This window comes from Drosophila albomicans, chromosome X, assembly GCF_009650485.2.
Source record: "Drosophila albomicans strain 15112-1751.03 chromosome X, ASM965048v2, whole genome shotgun sequence".
Lineage (NCBI taxonomy): Eukaryota > Metazoa > Arthropoda > Insecta > Diptera > Drosophilidae > Drosophila > Drosophila albomicans.
The window spans coordinates 771,471-789,275 of NC_047627.2; the positions used below are offsets into that span (position 1 = coordinate 771,471).

At 37.5% G+C, this 17,805-nt stretch overlaps 5 protein-coding genes across 9 annotated transcripts in view; 2 read left to right on the plus strand and 3 right to left on the minus strand.

Annotated features, from left to right (window-relative positions):
* LOC117577689 (lambda-crystallin homolog) overlaps positions 1–17,805 on the plus strand; it is a 95,351-nt gene that overhangs the window by 58,424 nt on the left and 19,122 nt on the right. The window lies entirely within an intron of this gene.
* LOC117578234 (protein ultraspiracle) lies at positions 2,085–4,310 on the minus strand. Its single transcript, XM_034263632.2, has one exon. It carries the CDS (start codon positions 3,824–3,826, stop codon positions 2,318–2,320), a length of 1,509 nt encoding a protein of 502 aa, XP_034119523.1. The 5' UTR covers positions 3,827–4,310; the 3' UTR covers positions 2,085–2,317.
* LOC117575188 (E3 ubiquitin-protein ligase trul-1-like) lies at positions 5,415–6,180 on the minus strand. Of its 2 annotated transcripts, XM_034259312.2 has the most exons (3): positions 6,053–6,180; positions 5,773–5,985; positions 5,415–5,710 (listed from the first exon to the last, which is right to left on the minus strand). In XM_034259312.2, the coding sequence occupies exons 2-3, from the start codon at positions 5,970–5,972 to the stop codon at positions 5,569–5,571; spliced, it is 342 nt and encodes a 113-aa protein (XP_034115203.1). In that variant the 5' UTR covers positions 5,973–5,985; positions 6,053–6,180; the 3' UTR covers positions 5,415–5,568. The 2 variants fall into 2 exon arrangements, with proteins under 2 accessions (XP_034115203.1, XP_034115195.1); XM_034259304.2 differs by having other exon boundaries at positions 5,773–6,180.
* On the plus strand, positions 9,852–12,464 carry LOC117577714 (chronophin). The gene is made up of 3 exons (XM_034262617.2): positions 9,852–10,074; positions 10,161–10,541; positions 11,635–12,464. Exons 1-3 carry the CDS (start codon positions 10,039–10,041, stop codon positions 12,175–12,177), a joined length of 960 nt encoding a protein of 319 aa, XP_034118508.1. The 5' UTR covers positions 9,852–10,038; the 3' UTR covers positions 12,178–12,464.
* LOC117577979 (uncharacterized) lies at positions 12,902–16,010 on the minus strand. 2 transcript variants are annotated; one of them, XM_034263066.2, is made up of 5 exons: positions 15,797–16,010; positions 14,547–14,625; positions 13,859–14,025; positions 13,452–13,794; positions 12,902–13,378 (listed from the first exon to the last, which is right to left on the minus strand). In XM_034263066.2, the coding sequence occupies exons 1-5, from the start codon at positions 15,809–15,811 to the stop codon at positions 13,065–13,067; spliced, it is 918 nt and encodes a 305-aa protein (XP_034118957.1). In that variant the 5' UTR covers positions 15,812–16,010; the 3' UTR covers positions 12,902–13,064. The 2 variants fall into 2 exon arrangements, with proteins under 2 accessions (XP_034118957.1, XP_034118956.1); XM_034263065.2 differs by lacking the exon at positions 15,797–16,010 and adding an exon at positions 15,714–15,780.

The window sequence follows — 17,805 nt, forward strand, 5'->3', positions numbered from 1 at the left end:
TGTGGACCGAAAATATGCTTAGGAAGCGGTGATGGGGGCGGGGAGCACATGATTTTTATTGGCATGCCACTTGGTTTTTCCGTGCAAAACAGAAGATCGAACATATAATATTTACTCGAATAAATACATACGTATGCGATATACACATATAGACAGATTATTTATGAAATTGATTAAATATTTTATAGCGCTAACGCAATTCAAAATGCACACGCACACGCGTGTGTGAGCTTTTTGCTGTGTGTGTTGGTGCGAAAGGACTGCAAAGCGGAGCAAGCAGCGGTAGGCAAAAAAAAGCTCTCGCAGTCAAAAATGCTAGATTCAACCTCCAGATAACAAGAAGAAGAAGAAGTAGAGTGGGGCGGGGGTGTAAACAGGGTATTACGTGGTCGCAAAAAAGAAGAAAAAAAACGCTTGTCGAAATCGTTTATTTTTGGCCCCATAATGTGCGTCGTCAGCGCGGCAATTCTTGTTCTTTTTCGAAAACAATATCTATTTTTAAACGTTTTGTGCGTTAATACCATATTTCTGAAAATATGTATTTCGACGCAAAACATACATAAATTTAATAAAAATTGAAAGAAATGCCTGCAATACACACATACTTTATGTTTATATACATTCATATTCACGATCAGCCATAAAGCAGACACACTTTCTATGGAAGCTAGTAGCAGCAACGTATCTTCCTCCCACAAGTTCCGTGTTTTTTTTTCGGGGGCAACACAAATTTCAAATTTCGATTACAGTAAACCCAACTTTATTCAAATGTTTCCATTTTCTTTTGAAATTCTTCTAATCGAAAAATGAATTCGATTTGAAATAAATGCGTGAGTTAGAAAAAAATACATTTTTATCGAGTAACAGAATGATTTTCTTTATTTGAAATTTTGATTTTTTAATTTTTAAATTGTGAAATATTTATTAAGTTTCCATTTTCCTCATAAAAAAACAATTTTTTTTTGTTTAGTATATTTTTAAAATTAGACAAACGATTTCAAATCAAAATTTAATAATTATTTCACAACTTTTTGCATTTTTAGATAAAAATTATATTGTATCTCTTGTCATTGTACAAAAAAAGAGATAAAAATACTTATTTTTATAACACAATTTTATTTTATTTTTTAAATTATATTAGGTAAGTGATTTTAAATCAAAATTATTTTTCCAAATTTTACATTCAATTGGTATTTTTCTATACTTTAACAAAAAAAAAAAGATTCTTATATATTTTAATACAATTATAATATTTACGATCCCTGCTCTCAATGCAATTCAAATCCAGCAATATTATTTCGCTATTTTTCGAAGCTAATTGAAATTTGATAAGACTGTGATAATTAAAATAGAAGGTGTAATTTCTCGAAAATAAGTCATATACTTTTTATTTGCATTTCAACCAAAAGTTCCGCTGCCAAAAAAATAAATGGAAATATGAAAAGCTGAAAATTGGCATATGTTATGACATCTAAATTTAAATAAATCATAAATTGTGCAGACTCAGGAATTTGGCAAAGTGGCAAAGTTGAGGCGGCGGCGGCAACGTCAGTGTCGAGTGGAGCGATGTGAGCTTAGCGAGTGTCTACTGTAATGCAACACATCCAAATATCCAAATCATTTCGAGGACAATTTCGCCCGTTCTCTTTTGCACAAGGACAAATGAAGGCAAAAATAACAAACACACACATACACTCTCGGGTATTATATCTATAATAACATCGACATCTACATCGTCAGCGAAATCAACTTGGACATCGCAAAATCTACAGCTATATAACACTATATAATGTATATTCGTATTTGTATTCGTACAGTATATTAATTTTGCATGTATTTTATAACTTGTTGTGGGTATAATTATTTTAAGAAATAATTACAATGCTTGTTACAGATTTAGTTTAGTTGTATGTTTTACATTTATCATATAATATGTTTATATATATATATATATTTGTATATATATACATGTACTACATACATATAACTATGTTTTGTTTTCCTTTTCGATTTTTTTTTTGTTTTATCGCAAATAGGGCGATAAATGTAAATAGAGGGAGAGAGTAGGGGGCAACATTTTCTAGTATACAAAAAAAAAAAAAAAAAAAAACAACAATGACATATTTTATATTTTATGTAGTATCATCTCATATTAAATTAAAAGGGGTAAGTGGGGGGAGAAATGCGCATAAACTCAATCACAATCAATCGATTCCGATCCAATCGATCATCGATCATTATTCTATATATCTATTTCCAGGGACATCGATAACGATAACAGCGCATCATCATCGTCCTCGTCCTCATCAGCTGCAACTCATTCGGGCTTGAGCGTCAATCCTGGCGGCGGTTGCGATTCCAGCTGCTCAATGAACAGCTCCTCCAGCGGCCGATCGCTGATGATGCGAAAGAAAAACAAGTGATCCAAGCACTTCAAACTGATCGAACGCAACGCAGGCAGCCGCAACAATAGCTGAGCAAAGCGTCCATCATCGCCGGGATGCTCGACGCGACAGTGCTCATCGAGGCAGGCGTAAACCTTCTCGCGACAGAGCTCGATGTCCGCTCGATTCTTAATGCCCCTGATGTCCGGATTGTAGAGTATGATCGCTTTGAGGCACGACAATTCCCGTCGATCGAGATTCAAGCGTTTCATCTTCACACTCAACTCTGACAGAATGCGATCGAAGATGGAATGCACGCCCGCCTTGATGGCGCTATTGCGATGATACGAGAAACTCTGGTTGAGGAACAGCTGCTGTGGCTGCATCACCGGCGATCGCCGCTCAAAGGCGCTATCCCCGTGCCCCATGCCGCCGAGCGAGTCGTCCAGCGACACAATGCTGCACCAGGCGACGTTCGCGATCAGCAACTCGTTCCATGCGGCTTTCAGCAGTATGACCTGATCGTCGAGTGGCAGTTGGGCAAAATGTGGCATGAGGCGTGCATACTCTACCATCTGATAGAGCTGTTTGTTCACCACCTGGCACAGGGCGGAGACGGCTCCTTTGTAGTCCGGTTGCACGGTGGAATTGGGTCCAACCCGCAGAAAGGCGAGCGCTTGATCGCCACTGTGCGTCTCTGCCCGTTGCTCGGCGTCCAGCAGCCGTTCGATGGTGAAGTCGCGGGACACATTGTTGGCCATGAACTCATCAGAGGCGCCACCCAGATTGCTGCCGCCGCCGCTGCCAAGATTGCTGCCACTCAAGTTCCCGCCGCTGCTGTTGCCACTTGCGCCTCCAACGGGTCCGCCACCGAGTCCAGTTGCATTGCCGCTACCAGCGCTGTTGCGTGCCGCCGAGCTGCGTGCCCCACGCTGTCGCTCCTCCTGCACCGCCTCGCGCTTCATGCCGCACGACAAGCACTTCTGATAGCGACAGTATTGGCAGCGATTGCGCTGCCGCTTGTCGATAATGCAGTTGCGATTCTCGCGGCACGCATATGTGAGATCCTTGCGCACGGTGCGCTTGAAGAAGCCCTTGCATCCCTCGCAGCTGTAGACGCCATAGTGCTTGCCACTCGCCCGGTCCCCGCAGATGGAGCACAAGTGCTTTGATCCGCTCAGCGGATGATTTGGCGGATATTGTTGCTGCTGTTGTTGCTGCTGCTGTGATGTGGCGGCCATTTGATTGGCGTTGTTGTTATTGCCACCGACTCCGGGAAGCACGTTGGCCATATTCATGGCCTGCAGAAATGGGGGCACGGGACTCTCGGCCTTGGGCGAAAAGCTGCTGTTGTTGCTGTCATTTAGCTGCGAGATGTCCGGCTTCACTTCCTCCTTTATCGGCCCCAGACGAAAGCCAGCGTCCTGGTCACAGTTGTCCATGTTTCGCTTGCTTTCTTATTTTGCTTCGTTTTGTTTGTTGTTTCGTTTCGTTTCGCTTAGTTTCGTTTTGTTGCTGTTTTTGTTATTTTGTTATTTCGCTATTTTGCTTATTCGCTGTGTGCGTGTTTGTCTGTCTGCTGTGTTTTGTGTCTGTGTACGTTTTTGGCGACTTTCGCCACTGCAGCAGTTTCACTTTGCGGTCGACAGGAGCGCCACCGTGTCGTCGTGTCGTATGGAGTTTATTTCTAATGCCTCGCTGCATCAACAATTGCAGTTTGCAGCATTTACATAACTTTTGCTGCTTTGCATCTGTTTCTTGCCACAGCACACAACACACACACATACACACACGAAAAACACGAAAAAATACAACTAAATAACAGCAGCAACAACAACAACAATAATAAGCATCAAGTGTAGACAGGCTTTCTGACTAATGATTAAATACTTTTCGCGTCGACATTTTTTTCTCAACAAAGACGCGCAAGTTCACCACAGCAGCAAACTTCAATTCACCACCCGGTTTCACACCAGAGCCGACGACCAGTGTTGTCCAGTGCTCGCAGTTGCGGCGCGCAAAAAACACATCAAAACCAAACGCAAAACAAAAGCACAAACACAATTGGTTGATTTTGCTTTTGCACAAACAGCACAAATTAATTATGCTTGCTTGGCAAATATTTGCTTGATTTTTTTTTTTGCCTTTAGTTTGTGAGTGCAAAACAACCCTGATTTGTGTGCTACCACCATCAAAAAACAGAGTTCTCACCACAAGCACAAAACGCACAGCGCGAGCCGCAAAGCAACTCTGTATTGTCTGCGTCTGTCGCAATACAATTTTTGTTGTACTTGCAAACGCACAACATGAACACACACATATTAGCGCAACAGACGCAAAAACACACATACAGAGAAACAATAGCGACCCTCCTTGCACTACACGGCATATGCAAAATTTACAAATACAACTGTAAGCACACACACAAACATGCACAGACATATGGACAAAGCGCCAATTCTCCGGCTCCGGCCTCGTCCCAAATAATCACACAAGGCAGCAACAACAAAACAATACTGAGTACGAGCCTCCTCGAGATTATTGGTTAAACAAACTATGCCAACAATAACAACAACAACAACAAGCAAACAAATGCTTTCGTTTACACAAGGTAGTATTTGATATTAAAATGCTAGAGAAATGTTATAGAATGCACAATGCAACTTACTTGCATGCGCACTTGTTTGATTTCACGCAAAAATAACTCTATAATGCGTTTGTTTACACCAATTACTTAATTGTTGCACACTCACATACGCACACACATCAAATTGTTGATGGACAATTGATAGTAGCAATTTTATTTGTATTTGCAATTGTCTTTATTTACCGAACTACTGATCTGCTGTCCAATTCAAACGCACTGCAGAGTTTACAGTGCAAACAAAGTACGCAAAAATACTAAAACTAAATTTGCCATCATAAAATACAATTGATTGACTGCAGACGTCTATCGTTATCGAAATAATATAGAAGTATTGCCCGCCAAATATTCGAATATCAACAGGGAAATGAAGTATTTGATAAATGGGTGTATAATCAATTCAAATCTTGGCTTTTAATAAGAAAGTAATGCTCGTCTGTGATATAAGTACGTATATGTAAATATTTATTACCTACATGTGTCATTGGCATACAGCCGGCATAGATTGTAAAATTGTAAAAATGTATAAATTGGGCTGCTTTATAGCGCATGTTCATATTCATATTTATACTCAATTTGTGTGCTTTTATTGGGCAAGTGATTTGATTCCGATTCATCAAAGTTCAAGTAAATCGGAAAGAATGTGGCACTTGTACTGCGGCAAGTTGGGCATTGTTCCGAGCTGGACAAAAATAAATTAAATTGAGATCAGACTGTATCACCATTCACTCAACATTCACTCACTTTTCTTTCCAACGCTCCAGGCACTTCCAGTGGAAGACATGACCGCAAGTGCCTCCCCAGATATTGTCAACCGATCGATACGATTCCAAGCAAATAGTGCAGTTTACTTTGCTGCTGCTGTAATCTTTTGAATGGTTATCAATATCGCTGTTGGTGCTAGTGCTAGTTCTTCTGCTGTTATTGCCGCTGGTGCTGTCCATCGTGCTGTTCCAACTGCCGCACATATTTATGGATAATGATGAGCTTTTTTGCAGTGCTTATCAGTTTGCGTCTTTTTCACCTTTTTCCGCCTGCACTTTTCGAATCCTTGTCATTTACATTTACAAAGTGATCGCGGGCATATTTAATATTTTTATTGCGCCACCTATTATCTTAGACCGAGTCAAAAGCGTTAACAATGTTTTCTGTCTTTATATGGCCAATATTATCGACAGTTATCGATAGCACGATTGGTTTGAGGAATCTAATGCTGTTGAGCTTATCAGCGACAGTCATCGAATGGTTCTGTCTTTTGCTTGTTGACATTTTTGTGCATGTTGTGCATGTAAATCGATATGTATTAATTTAGTATTAATTTAATACTACTCAAAAAAGTTCCGATACTTTAGCGCCAACTATTGATAAGAAATATCGGAGGTGAAAGCAATATTTACGTTATATTTGCAAAAAAAAGTTAACGGCCAAATAAGATAATGACAAGTTATAAAGTATGTATATATATATTTTAAGAAATTATTCTTATCAATTTACAAATGCTTAAACAGTTCACCGTTAACCAAAAGAGCCAAATGTAATGTTTTTTTTTTCTTTCCATTTTTACAACTTGACGACTATGACGCTGTTTTGGACGTTGACGGTATATTTGAGGAGCTTTTTAAGATTAACACAGCAAGCATCTTCCACTTATGAGCGACATTCTTTTACTTATACATATATTTATTACCAGATTATTTGATTAACTAACAACAAGTGCAAGAAAGGATCTGTTTTCGCTGAACATAAATATTAGTACACTTAGACTGGAGAGTAAAGTACTAAAATTGTTCTTCAAACAATTATTTTACCCGCTACCCATAGGGTAAAAGGGTATTATAACTACATATACATATATATTATATATATTTTTTTGACAGTATTTGTTATGTTTGTACGCAATCAAATAACAAGCGTAGTTTTTACAATAACAACTATAGTTTTATGATTCCTGAAAATTGATATATTTTGCTCTCTATGACAAATTTTGAATGTAGTACTATATCAATAATCCAAATATAGCCTTTGGTATTTTTTCAGTATTTAACAGATTGTTAATTTGGTATATTTTAAAATTAATACCGCTCTGTTTTTATTTCATTAAAAATGGGTACCGGGTATCTCATAGCCGAGCACACTCGACGGTAGTTTTCTTTCTTGTTTTAATATGTAGTACTATGTATATCGATTTACTAAATATAGCCCTCGGTATATTTCAGTATTTTTGTGATATTTTCGGTATATTTATAGAACATGGTTTTATTAATACGTACACAAAAATGTGCTGAAAATTTACTCTTAGCCAGCCGAAACTGTGATCTGTGTTAAATAACATAAATTCTCGAATTTACATACCTTTACTTTCTTCTCCATATTTAAATGATGAATCTTTATTAAAAGAATTAAACATTCTGCGGCATCATCCAATAAGCTTTTTAGCTAGAAAATTGTCCATCATAGTATTGTTATTAGCTTTTCATACAAAATAGTTACACTAAAATATTATATTATAAAATATAAACGTCTCAAAATGAATAACAGTCTACGCAGTGTACTATATAGATCCAATTACGAATTGTTTGTTTTTATACCCGCTACCCATAGGGTAGAAGGGTATTATAACTTTGTGCCGGCAGGAAATATATGTAACAGGTAGAAGGAGGCATCTCCGACCCTGTAAAGTATATATATTCTTGATCAGCGTCAACAGCCGAGACGATATAGCCATGTCCGTCTGTCCGTCCGTCCGTCTGTCCGTATGAACACCTAGATCTCAGAGACTATAAGAGATAGAGCTATAATTTGTTTTCGACAGCATTTGTTATGTTTGCACGCAGATCAAGTTTGTTTCAAATTTTTGCCACGCCCACCTCCGCCCCCGCAAATCAATAAATTCGAATAACAAGCGTAATTTTAAAGCTAGAGTTACGAATTTTGGTATATACAATAATAACTATAGTAGTTATGATCCCTGAAAATTTGGTTGCGATCAAATAGAAATTGTCGAAGTTATTAAAGAAATACTTTTGTATGGGCAAAAACGCCTACTTACTAAGGGTCTGAGTTGCTTTGGCTGACAATCTGGTATATTGTGCCGTCTATGGTATATTTTGAATGCGGTACTATATCGATATACCACATATACTATTTGGTATATTTATAGTATTTTTGCAGTATATTTGGTATATTTTGAGAATAATACCGCAAAATATATTGATTTTATTCAAAATGGGTAGCGGGTATCTCACAGTCGAGTACACTCGACTGTAGCTTTCTTACTTGTTTGCTATTTGGAATTGGGGCACGCGATAAAATGCTCTCAAATAGGTGAATGGCCGCTGATAAAAAGTGTTTATTTTGAGATTTGCCAAACTTTAACTCTGTAGCTAAGATGTGTTCCTCCCCATTCATTGATAAGAAGCCACTAAAAGGCTTATCAAAATGGTATATATAAGTGATAACACGTGTTTATATCAATATTGTGTATTCGACATTAACAAACAGCACCATAACAATGATATTTCTTTATTAATCTTTAAGTATTGCAGTTTATATGATAATATCAGCTTTAGTTTTAACCCCTTAATGCGATATCGATGTGGAATTTTTCACTTTAGATTACTACAGCAAATTGCATCATCACACTTATCTATCACCGAACATTTATATCCGAGTAAGTAATCTTTTCATTCAATAGATTTTATTATATTTTTATATACATATATAATCAATGAAAATTTCACTTTTGGAAATCAATACGAATCTGTTTATATAAATACGTGTTCTTCTACTCAGCAACTGTTACAGATATTCTATATATATCAATTACATTATACTGGTCACCATTCAAACTATATTTATTATTATTGTAAAATTGTATACTGTAATTTTACTATAACTTTTGTTAGGCTTCCATCAATTTTGTTTTTTATATTATAGAAGGTTTGCATTGAAAAGCTTGAGAATTTTATTGAGTTAAACATCAAAGTTCAATTTAATGAAATTGTTTCCACTCATGAAATATTAGCACATTTCTAATAAATAATACGTAACCGTTAGACGTGTTATTGGACCTATTTCATTCTAAATTGAATACTACTTAGTAAAATTAAATTAGATTTCAACGCTTAGATTTTAGATAATAATTTCACTTGTTGACATTATTCTTGTATTTCATCACAATGTATAATCTTTTGCTTTTGTTTATAGTAAAATCAAACATTATGAACAATAATTTGATTTTAACACTTCCTAATTGAAATTATTAGTTTACTTTGCACTCAAAAAGATGTAAATGAATTGATTATAATAAATAGATTCCTGAGTTTCATAATGATGTGTACATATAGTATCTCCTGTTTACACTTCATTCATATTCATAATATGTGCATATGTGTGTGTTGTTTCTTGGAAATTCGATTAGATTAATTCGAATATCGTTTACACTTTAAGCTTCAACCAGCACAAACCGTTGCAATAGCGGTTTTTACATACATATGCATGTGCATATATGCGTGTGTTTGTATGTATTTGTGCACTTGCACGCTTTTGTCACATACAGGTTGGGTTGTGGGTGCAGGCAGGAAAGCACTTACGGCTGTGGCAGCGACAGCGACAGCGCGAGAGAGAGCGAGAGCGATGGTGAAACTGCGAGAGTGCATAAACACAAAGAAGAGAGAGTGGAGATAAGTTTTAGCAGCAGCAGCAACAACAACAACAGTTATTGGTTTCAATTTCATTATTGTTTTTGTTTTCGGTTTTGGGTTTTTGTTTGTGGGTTTCTTGATAGCAAACGGGAGCGACCTCCTCATACGTACGGTGTACATTAACTCACTCACTCACTCACTCGACTCGCTCGCTCGCTTGCTCGCTCAGTCTTCGAACGCCGTTGCCTGGAAAGTGTTAATTTATTTTCTTTGCAGTTTTTAGTTTTTATGATGCGTTAGTCGAGTCTGTCACATTAGTTGAGCAGCAGCAGCAGCAGCAGCAGCAACCGCAGCACCAACCTTCGTCATGGCCAACAACAGCAGCAGCAGCAGCGTCGCAAGCGTTAGTCACTGCTTGATCATCAGATTCCTTGAATTACAAACGAATCATTATTTTCTTGTGTTTTTTTTTTTATCACTCACTTACAGCGACCTCGTCACATTTTGCAATTGAGTACGGAAGAGAAGCGTCGCTTTGTCGACTCCTTTGATCGCGTTTTCACGGACATCGATGGCGTCATCTTCACTCTGCAGCACAACGTGCCCCATGCCCCCGATGGCTTTGCCGCCCTCCAAAAGGCCGGCAAACCCATCACCTATGTGACCAACAACAGTGCACGTGCCGTCGAGTCCACAGTGCGCAGTTTCGCCCAGGTGGGCATGGAGGTGCAGAAGGAGCAAATCTGGCATCCAGCGCAGTCGATTGTCCACTATCTGCGCAGCATCAATTTCGATGGACTTATCTACATCATAGCGTCGCCAAAGTTCAAGCAGGTGCTCCACGATGCCGGCTTCCAGATGATCGATGGCGTAAGTTAACCTAATTCCCTTCTCACTCCTCCTCAGTTTAATCTTTTCCGTGTGTATACTCAATTGGGAAAACATTCTGTTTCTCAATCCCATTCTTCTTAATCAGTATTCGACTATCTGTCCTTATGAACCCCTTTATCTCATAATCTGTTATACCTAGAGATACCAAATTTGATGTCAGTATTTCCCAAGTTGTTCATTTATTTATTTATTGTTGAGATACTAAACTTGATGTCAGTATTCCCCAAATTGTCGGACAAAGATTTTCTTCCAATCGAATAAAAAAGTTCGAAGTTATTCGAGAAATAAGTCAGTTGCAACTTAACAGCTCTGTAATTTAACATTTACCGATTGCGTTAAGCGAACATTCCTGCTTTATTTATTTATTTATTCTTCTTAATCAGGGTAAAAGGTTGAGATACCAAACATGGTATCAGAATTTCTCAGACACCTATTTTTATTTTCCTAAATCGTATAATAACAGCTCTGTTATTTAACATTCAATCATTCTGCTAAGCGAACATTCTTGTCTTATTTATTGCCTTACATCAATATCTTCATCTCATAGTATGTAAAAGCTTGATAAAACTTGTTGTCAGTATTACTTTCGACACAGACAACTTTTATTTCTTTTCCTCAGTCGTATAAATAACTTGGAAGATGTTCAAGAAATAGGCTATGTAGTTATTACTTAACAGCTCTGTTATTCAGCATTCAATAATTCTGTTAAGCGAACATTCTGTAAAAGTTTGAGATACCAAAGTATTCCTCAAATTTATACGCAGTGAACTTTTTTGTTTCCTCAATCGTATAAAAACTTGTCTTCAAAAAATAATTCAGTTGTAACTTATGTTATTTAGCATTTAACTTTTATGTTAAGCGAACATTCTTGTTTTTTATTTCTTTACTCTTTTTAATCAATGTTCCTACGCAGACAACTTTTTTTTCTTTTCCTCAGCTCTGTTAATTATCATTCAATCATTCTGTTAAGCGAACACTATTAACTTATGGCTGTTATGTTAATGTTAAATTTCTTTTAACTGCTTTAGCTCATTTCTAACTTGTATTTCTCTTTTCTTTGGGGTGGTGACAGCCTAATCATCTCATTGAGGACACCTACTCGGATCTGGCGAAGCACATTTTCGACAAATCGCCAGTGCGTGCTGTGGTCATCGATGTGGACTTCAATTTGACCTCGACGAAACTGCTGCGCGCGCATCTTTATCTGCGGCATCCGGATTGCCTGCTGTTAACCGGCGCCACGGATCGTCTGCTGCCTGTGGCCAAGGACATCAACATCATTGGACCGGGACCCTTTGCCTCCATTCTGGTCGAGGCCAGTGGCAAGGAGCCGACGATGCTGGGCAAACCTGGACGTCCTTTGGGCGATATGCTCATTGAGCATCACAAGGTGAGCGATCCGAAGCGTGTGCTCATGATCGGTGATATGTTGGCGCAGGATGTGAAATTTGGTCGTATGTGCGGATTCCAAACGTTGCTCGTCCTCACCGGAGGCTGTACGCTGGAGCAACTCGAGGCGGAGACTTCGCCCGATTTGGTGCCCGATTATTATGCGGATAGTGCGGCCGATTTGGCGAAACTATTCGAGACACTTGTGCCCAAGGCGCATGTCTAGCTAGATTACTCTAAGATTGATAGTTTATTCACCGGCAAGGATCGCAGAACGAAGAGTTTGACGAGCTAGCAAATACTCTACAATATGTATAGGAAAAGATCGTTCTGATTTACTGATTACTGCACTTCTGTGCTCTTGTGTATATAACATTATAATGTTCCATAAGATAATGCTTGTTATTTTTGCCCATAAAATTACTAATATATCGTGTAACCCCCTATTTATTAGAGAAAAGAGAGAGAGAGAGAGAGAGAGAGAGAGAATTTGTAATAAATTTAATACATCATTCTGTGTTGAGAAGTACTTTCGTTTTATTTTTATAGTATCACTATAATTTATGATGTTTTCACTTGCGTTAATCTTATCAACGAACTTGCTTGAACTATGCATAAGATAATTGAAATCGTACAACTTTCGAGTGTTCAGGCCTTCTATATACCCTGTATTCTTAGTTATCTCGATTATTTTCCATTTCATATTCCCAATGAAAATGATCGAATTGTGGAAGTTATTAAAGAAATACTTTTGTATGAGCCTACTTACTAGGGGTCTTAGTTGCTTTGGTCGACAATCTAGTATATTTTGAATGTGGTACTATAGTATTTTGTATAATCGAGCACACTCGACTGTAACTTTCTTACTTGTTTATATATTGTATATGAACCTACTAGAGTTTGAACCCAAGACCAACTGAAATCGTAAATAAAGATTTTTTCAATCTTGATTAAATTTTTAAAAATTCGGAATTTTATTCAAAACTATGTTCTACGATCTTCGGTTATTATATGAAACAAAAAGTTCTTAAATAATTAGCAATGATGTAAAAAAAAAATCTTGTGCAATTGGGTTTTTTAGAACTGAGCGAAATGCCCATCTGGGTCACATCCTCACTTCCTCCACTTATCCGACAGATCGCCCAGGCAATCGCAGACGTAATCCGGCAAGTGGGCGTGGTCGGGGGGCAAGCTGGCGACATCCTCGGCGCTGCCCCCGCCGGTGAGGACGAGCAACGTCTGATAGCCACTGGCACGGGCAAAGGCAATGTCGCTGGCCAGACTGTCGCCGATGAAGAGGACGCGACTGTTTGGGCAATCGATGTGGCGATCGCGCAACAGTTGACGCAGTGCCTCACCCGGCTTGCCCAGCACCGTGGGCTGGCGTCCACTCGCCTTGGCCACCACATCGATGAAGGCGCCGGGTCCTAAAAGGAGGGAGGGAGAGAGAGAGAGTAACGCAAGAGTAAAGAACAGAATAGAATTTAATGGGTTGCCCACCGATGATGTCGCCGGTGCCAAAGGGAATCATGGCATCAGCTGCGCCGGCCAGGAATAAACAGTTGGGATTCTGCAGCTGGACATGGGCGCGCATAAGTTTCGTGGCACTCAGATTGAAGTCCACATCGATGACCACCGCCTGCACCTCCTGCCGTCCATAGATGGCATCACGCAGATCCGCGATGCTCTCGATCACGAATCCTTCTCGTTCCTCCGCCAAATTGAAGCCCGCATCGCGTAGCAACTGCTTGAAGGGAGGCGTGGCCAAACAGTAGATGAGTCCCTCGAAGCCAATCGATTTGAGATGATCGCAAATCGTCTGAGCCGGATGCACAATCTGTTCCTGCATTAACCAATCAAGTGGGGATTGGAGTTTGATCATTATTCGAACAATCTTTGCTGCTTACCTCGTCTATGCTTAGTCCGGGCTGACTAGCGAACTTCTGGAGATGCTGCTTCACGGAGCTAATGCTGTTGTTGGTCACAAAGGTGAGCTGCTTCCCGCGACGCTGCAGCTCGGAGATTGCCTCAGCTGACCCTGGTATAAAGTCACGCAAAGTGTACCAGACAACGCCTGCAAAGGACAACATAGATTAAACTCTATCTTTATACAATACAAGTATATTTCCCTTTTCTTTCTTCACAAATTCGTTTTCCCCATCTTCAGAAATAATCGGAGTCGTAAACGCAACATAATGTAAAGCTTCAGTTTTGTTGCGTATACGACTAGTTACTCGATTCATTTCAATGCTCCTATCTCGATTGCTTACATTAAGTAAGCAAAGATTGAAACAATGATCACAATGGAAGAAAAAAATCTAGATTGAAAAATGTTGATTTAAGATTTTGTTGATCTCAAAAAAAAAAAAACAATCTTGAAATAAGATTTGCATGCTAAATTTGCATTTTAACATTTAAAACATCTTATTTTAAGATTAAAATTTTGATTCAAGGATGTTTTATTTTGGATTGAAAAGAAGGTTACAAAATCTTGATTTAAGAACTTTTCAATTTTAAAAATAATTATTGTTATTATTTTCATAATGATTAATTTATTAAAAGCTAGATAGTATGATCTATAAAATGTAAACCAACCGTCACAATCGCAGACCACATCGAAAGAGTCGAAGAACTTTTCACGTTCCGCTGCAGAGAGCTGCTTAATATTTTTGGGCTGCAGAGAAACGAATGGAAATGGAACGCATAACATGCATGTGAAGATAGAGTAAAGTATTTTAAAAATTGACTGAGATGTTGTTAGTGCATTCAAAGTAAGAGAAAATAGTTCAAGTTTCAATGCATTCAATATAATGTAATGTAATGTGTGCAGCTTGCAGCTACGAAACAAATGGAATTGGCACAAATGTAATTAAAACCCACTACGGCGAAACAGGTGAATGAAGAAACAATGGAAAAGCGGTTAAATTAATTAGCTAAACCACATGGATTGCAATTATGATGTTTTGAAAAATGGGATTGCGTTTTACTGCGAATAATATGTAGGGGAACGCATGGAAATGAAACACACAACCTTTGCACACGTTTGTACATATGTCGGTATGGAGAACCGGCACACAAGAGGAAAAGCAAAGGAAATGAAACACAGAGCAAAGTGGATACTTGGGGATGCATAAAATAAGAAATTAAATCGATTTTGACATATTTTGACGAATTTTACATCACCTTTAAGTCAGAAGTGATAAACATGTATCCACTTTTGCTCTCCACTGTACGTATAGACATATGGTATATGGAACACAGAACTAACAAATACATATCTATTATATTATATATGTATGCCTTATGTTCCATTGCCATTACTTTCCCTCTTGTGTACCTTTTCTATGGAATGCGATGCAAATTAAACAAAGAATAATGTGTGCTTAGATAAAGGGGGAAATTCAAGGCCACCAAATCAGCAATGGAAACAAATGAAAATGAAACACAGAACTAATAAATATATGAAATGAGATTGGGGATCAAATGGGTCGAATGGAAATTAAACAAATGAATAATGTGTGCTTAGGTAAAGGAGGAAATACAAAGCACAAAAACTATTAATGATGAATGGATACTTCAGTAATGGAAACTAATGGAAATGAAACACGCGATCAATTTGCACTTTTATCTACATATATCATAGACGTAATGTATCGTTGCTAAAATGATTGTTTTGTTTTTTAATTACAAAGAGAAGAGCAATGATGAAATGTTGTGAAGTGCAATGCAATAAGCGGCTTATCTGTAATTGCTTGGACACACTTGGCAGGGATTTGGCTTAGTGGAAGCCAGCGACCAGGCAGCTGCTTGCCAAAGACGACGCAGCATCGCGACTAAATACTTACGGAACTGGAGCACATTGTGATGGTTGCTGTCTCAGAGGGTTGAGCGATAAGATCTCGATGCAAATGCGGTTCAGAGTTGACAAATCTATTATAATGCTGATTTCGTTGTTGTTGTTGTTGTTGTTGCTGTTGTTCTTTTATTATTATTATATTTGTGTGCTGCGACTTATGCAAATGCAAATGCCATTGAAGCGTTGTGCCAACTGATTCGTAGCTAAGCTCAAAAGTATCGTCCAACTGCTCGACTGGCCAAAGACAATTGAACGGACTGCGACTGCGATCTGCTTTCTGTCAGATGCATTTCAATTTAGTTACAGATGATTAAATTAGCACCTATCACGCTAGCTGATCTTAGAACTGGAGCACATTATTGTGTGTCAGCTTGATGTGCTTCAATTGTTTATATCCCCATCGTCATCTAGCTTTCCTCGCTTTCGCCCTCGCCCTCGCCCTCGTCAACGGTTCCAATTGATTTGCCACCATTCGAGTGTTATGCTATATGACATTCATAGATTGCATACGATCGAGCTTCCGGTTCTGTCGCACTGACCTGTTGCACTGCAGCGTTAGTTACGATAGAACACTGGCCACATCGGATCAACAATGAACGCATAACTTTATAACAAGTAGAGGTATCCGAATAATTCCGAATAGATTGCAAGCTGAACAATTTCCTTAAGGAAACACACAACAAAAAAATGTTCTAAAATTAAGAATTTTGATCTCAAAAGTTTGTCAAGAACGTGAAAATCCTAATGTTAGAAAACACATCAAGAACATTTAATTTAAGACCCAAGCACTTATTAACAAGAAACAAAAATCTTATAGTTTTCTTACACTAAAAATCTAATTATCATATAAGATCAAAAATGTATTATTTATATTTTAATTTTCTTTTTTCTACTTACACTCAGTTTAATCAACAGAGCTAAACAAAAATTTTAGGTGTTATTTTGAAAATTTGGCATTTTTTAGACTAATGTTCTTAGTTTGAAGAATTTGTTCTTTAAGTTGTCTTATGTCAAGAAAACGATTTTTAAGACAAATCTTCTTGATTTTAGAACTTGGTTTTTTTTCAGGGCATATATTCTGATTCGGTAACATAAAACGCTTGGTGTTGATTGGAATTTTAAAACTCAGTTATATTTTGCAATAATCTGTCGCAGATTATTGCCAAGATAACGAACTTAGCAAATATGGCATGAGCTATGAATCCTATACTCGTTTTTTTTTTTTTTTCATTTCTAAATTCCAGTTTAATTTATTATGACTTTTGGCTTCATTATAGACCTAACCCTGACGCTTAAAATAGAAGTTGCAACGATTCCAAAAGAATGTGCTCAAGATATAAGCTATTTATATCCGCGTAGAGAAGTATTATAACATTTATTTTTTTGATATCTTTTTAAAATATTGTTTTATTGAAAACGAGTTCTTGCTTTTTTGTACAAAAAAGAAAGACTTGCAACTCAGCTCTTAAGCATTTTCATAAGGTTTCGAATATTGTATTGATTAGATAAATCATTATGCCCAAGGACATATAATAATTGGCCGGCCGAGTTCCTTAATCTTTTACAAATTATTCTATACTTCACCTTTAAAAAAATATCCTTAAAATTCTGAAATGTCAATTCGAAAAAAAAATAGTTGAAACTCTACAAATTATAATTTCCACATTTCTTTTTATTATCATAATTTCCAGTTATGATCTTAGAAATTATTTTTTGTTGGTTTTTTTTTTTTTGCATTTTTTATACAATTATTTTTATAATTATTTTCAATTTACATTTTGGTTGTTAATAGTTTTTGTTTTGTGTTTTGTAAAATGTTAACAATGCTATATAAATTTACATTAGAACATTCTGCGGATCGCAACGCATCTCATTTGTATATATATAAATATATTTATCAAAATAATAAAATATACTATTTCGTATCTCGTAATTTGCTGTTGTATAAAACACATGTATGCAGTGTGTGCTTAGCGAAGACATTAAACAAAAAACAAA

Coding starts and splice junctions, on each gene's coding strand:
- LOC117578234 (XM_034263632.2), bottom strand. CDS start 3,826: ATGGACAACTGTGACCAGGACGCTGGCTTTCGTCTGGGGCCGATAAAG.
- LOC117575188 (XM_034259304.2), bottom strand. CDS start 5,996: ATGTGCGGCAGTTGGAACAGCACGATGGACAGCACCAGCGGCAATAAC. Junction 5,711..5,772: donor CTGGAGCGTTGGAAAGAAAA/GTGAGTGAATGT, acceptor ATTTTTGTCCAG/CTCGGAACAATGCCCAACTT.
- LOC117577714 (XM_034262617.2), top strand. CDS start 10,039: ATGGCCAACAACAGCAGCAGCAGCAGCGTCGCAAGC. Junction 10,075..10,160: donor GCAGCAGCAGCGTCGCAAGC/GTTAGTCACTGC, acceptor ACTCACTTACAG/CGACCTCGTCACATTTTGCA. Junction 10,542..11,634: donor GCTTCCAGATGATCGATGGC/GTAAGTTAACCT, acceptor GGGTGGTGACAG/CCTAATCATCTCATTGAGGA.
- LOC117577979 (XM_034263065.2), bottom strand. CDS start 15,779: ATGCTGCGTCGTCTTTGGCAAGCAGCTGCCTGGTCGCTGGCTTCCACT. Junction 14,626..15,713: donor CTAAGCCAAATCCCTGCCAA/GTGTGTCCAAGC, acceptor GTTTCTCTGCAG/CCCAAAAATATTAAGCAGCT. Junction 13,379..13,451: donor TGGCACCGGCGACATCATCG/GTGGGCAACCCA, acceptor CCCTCCTTTTAG/GACCCGGCGCCTTCATCGAT.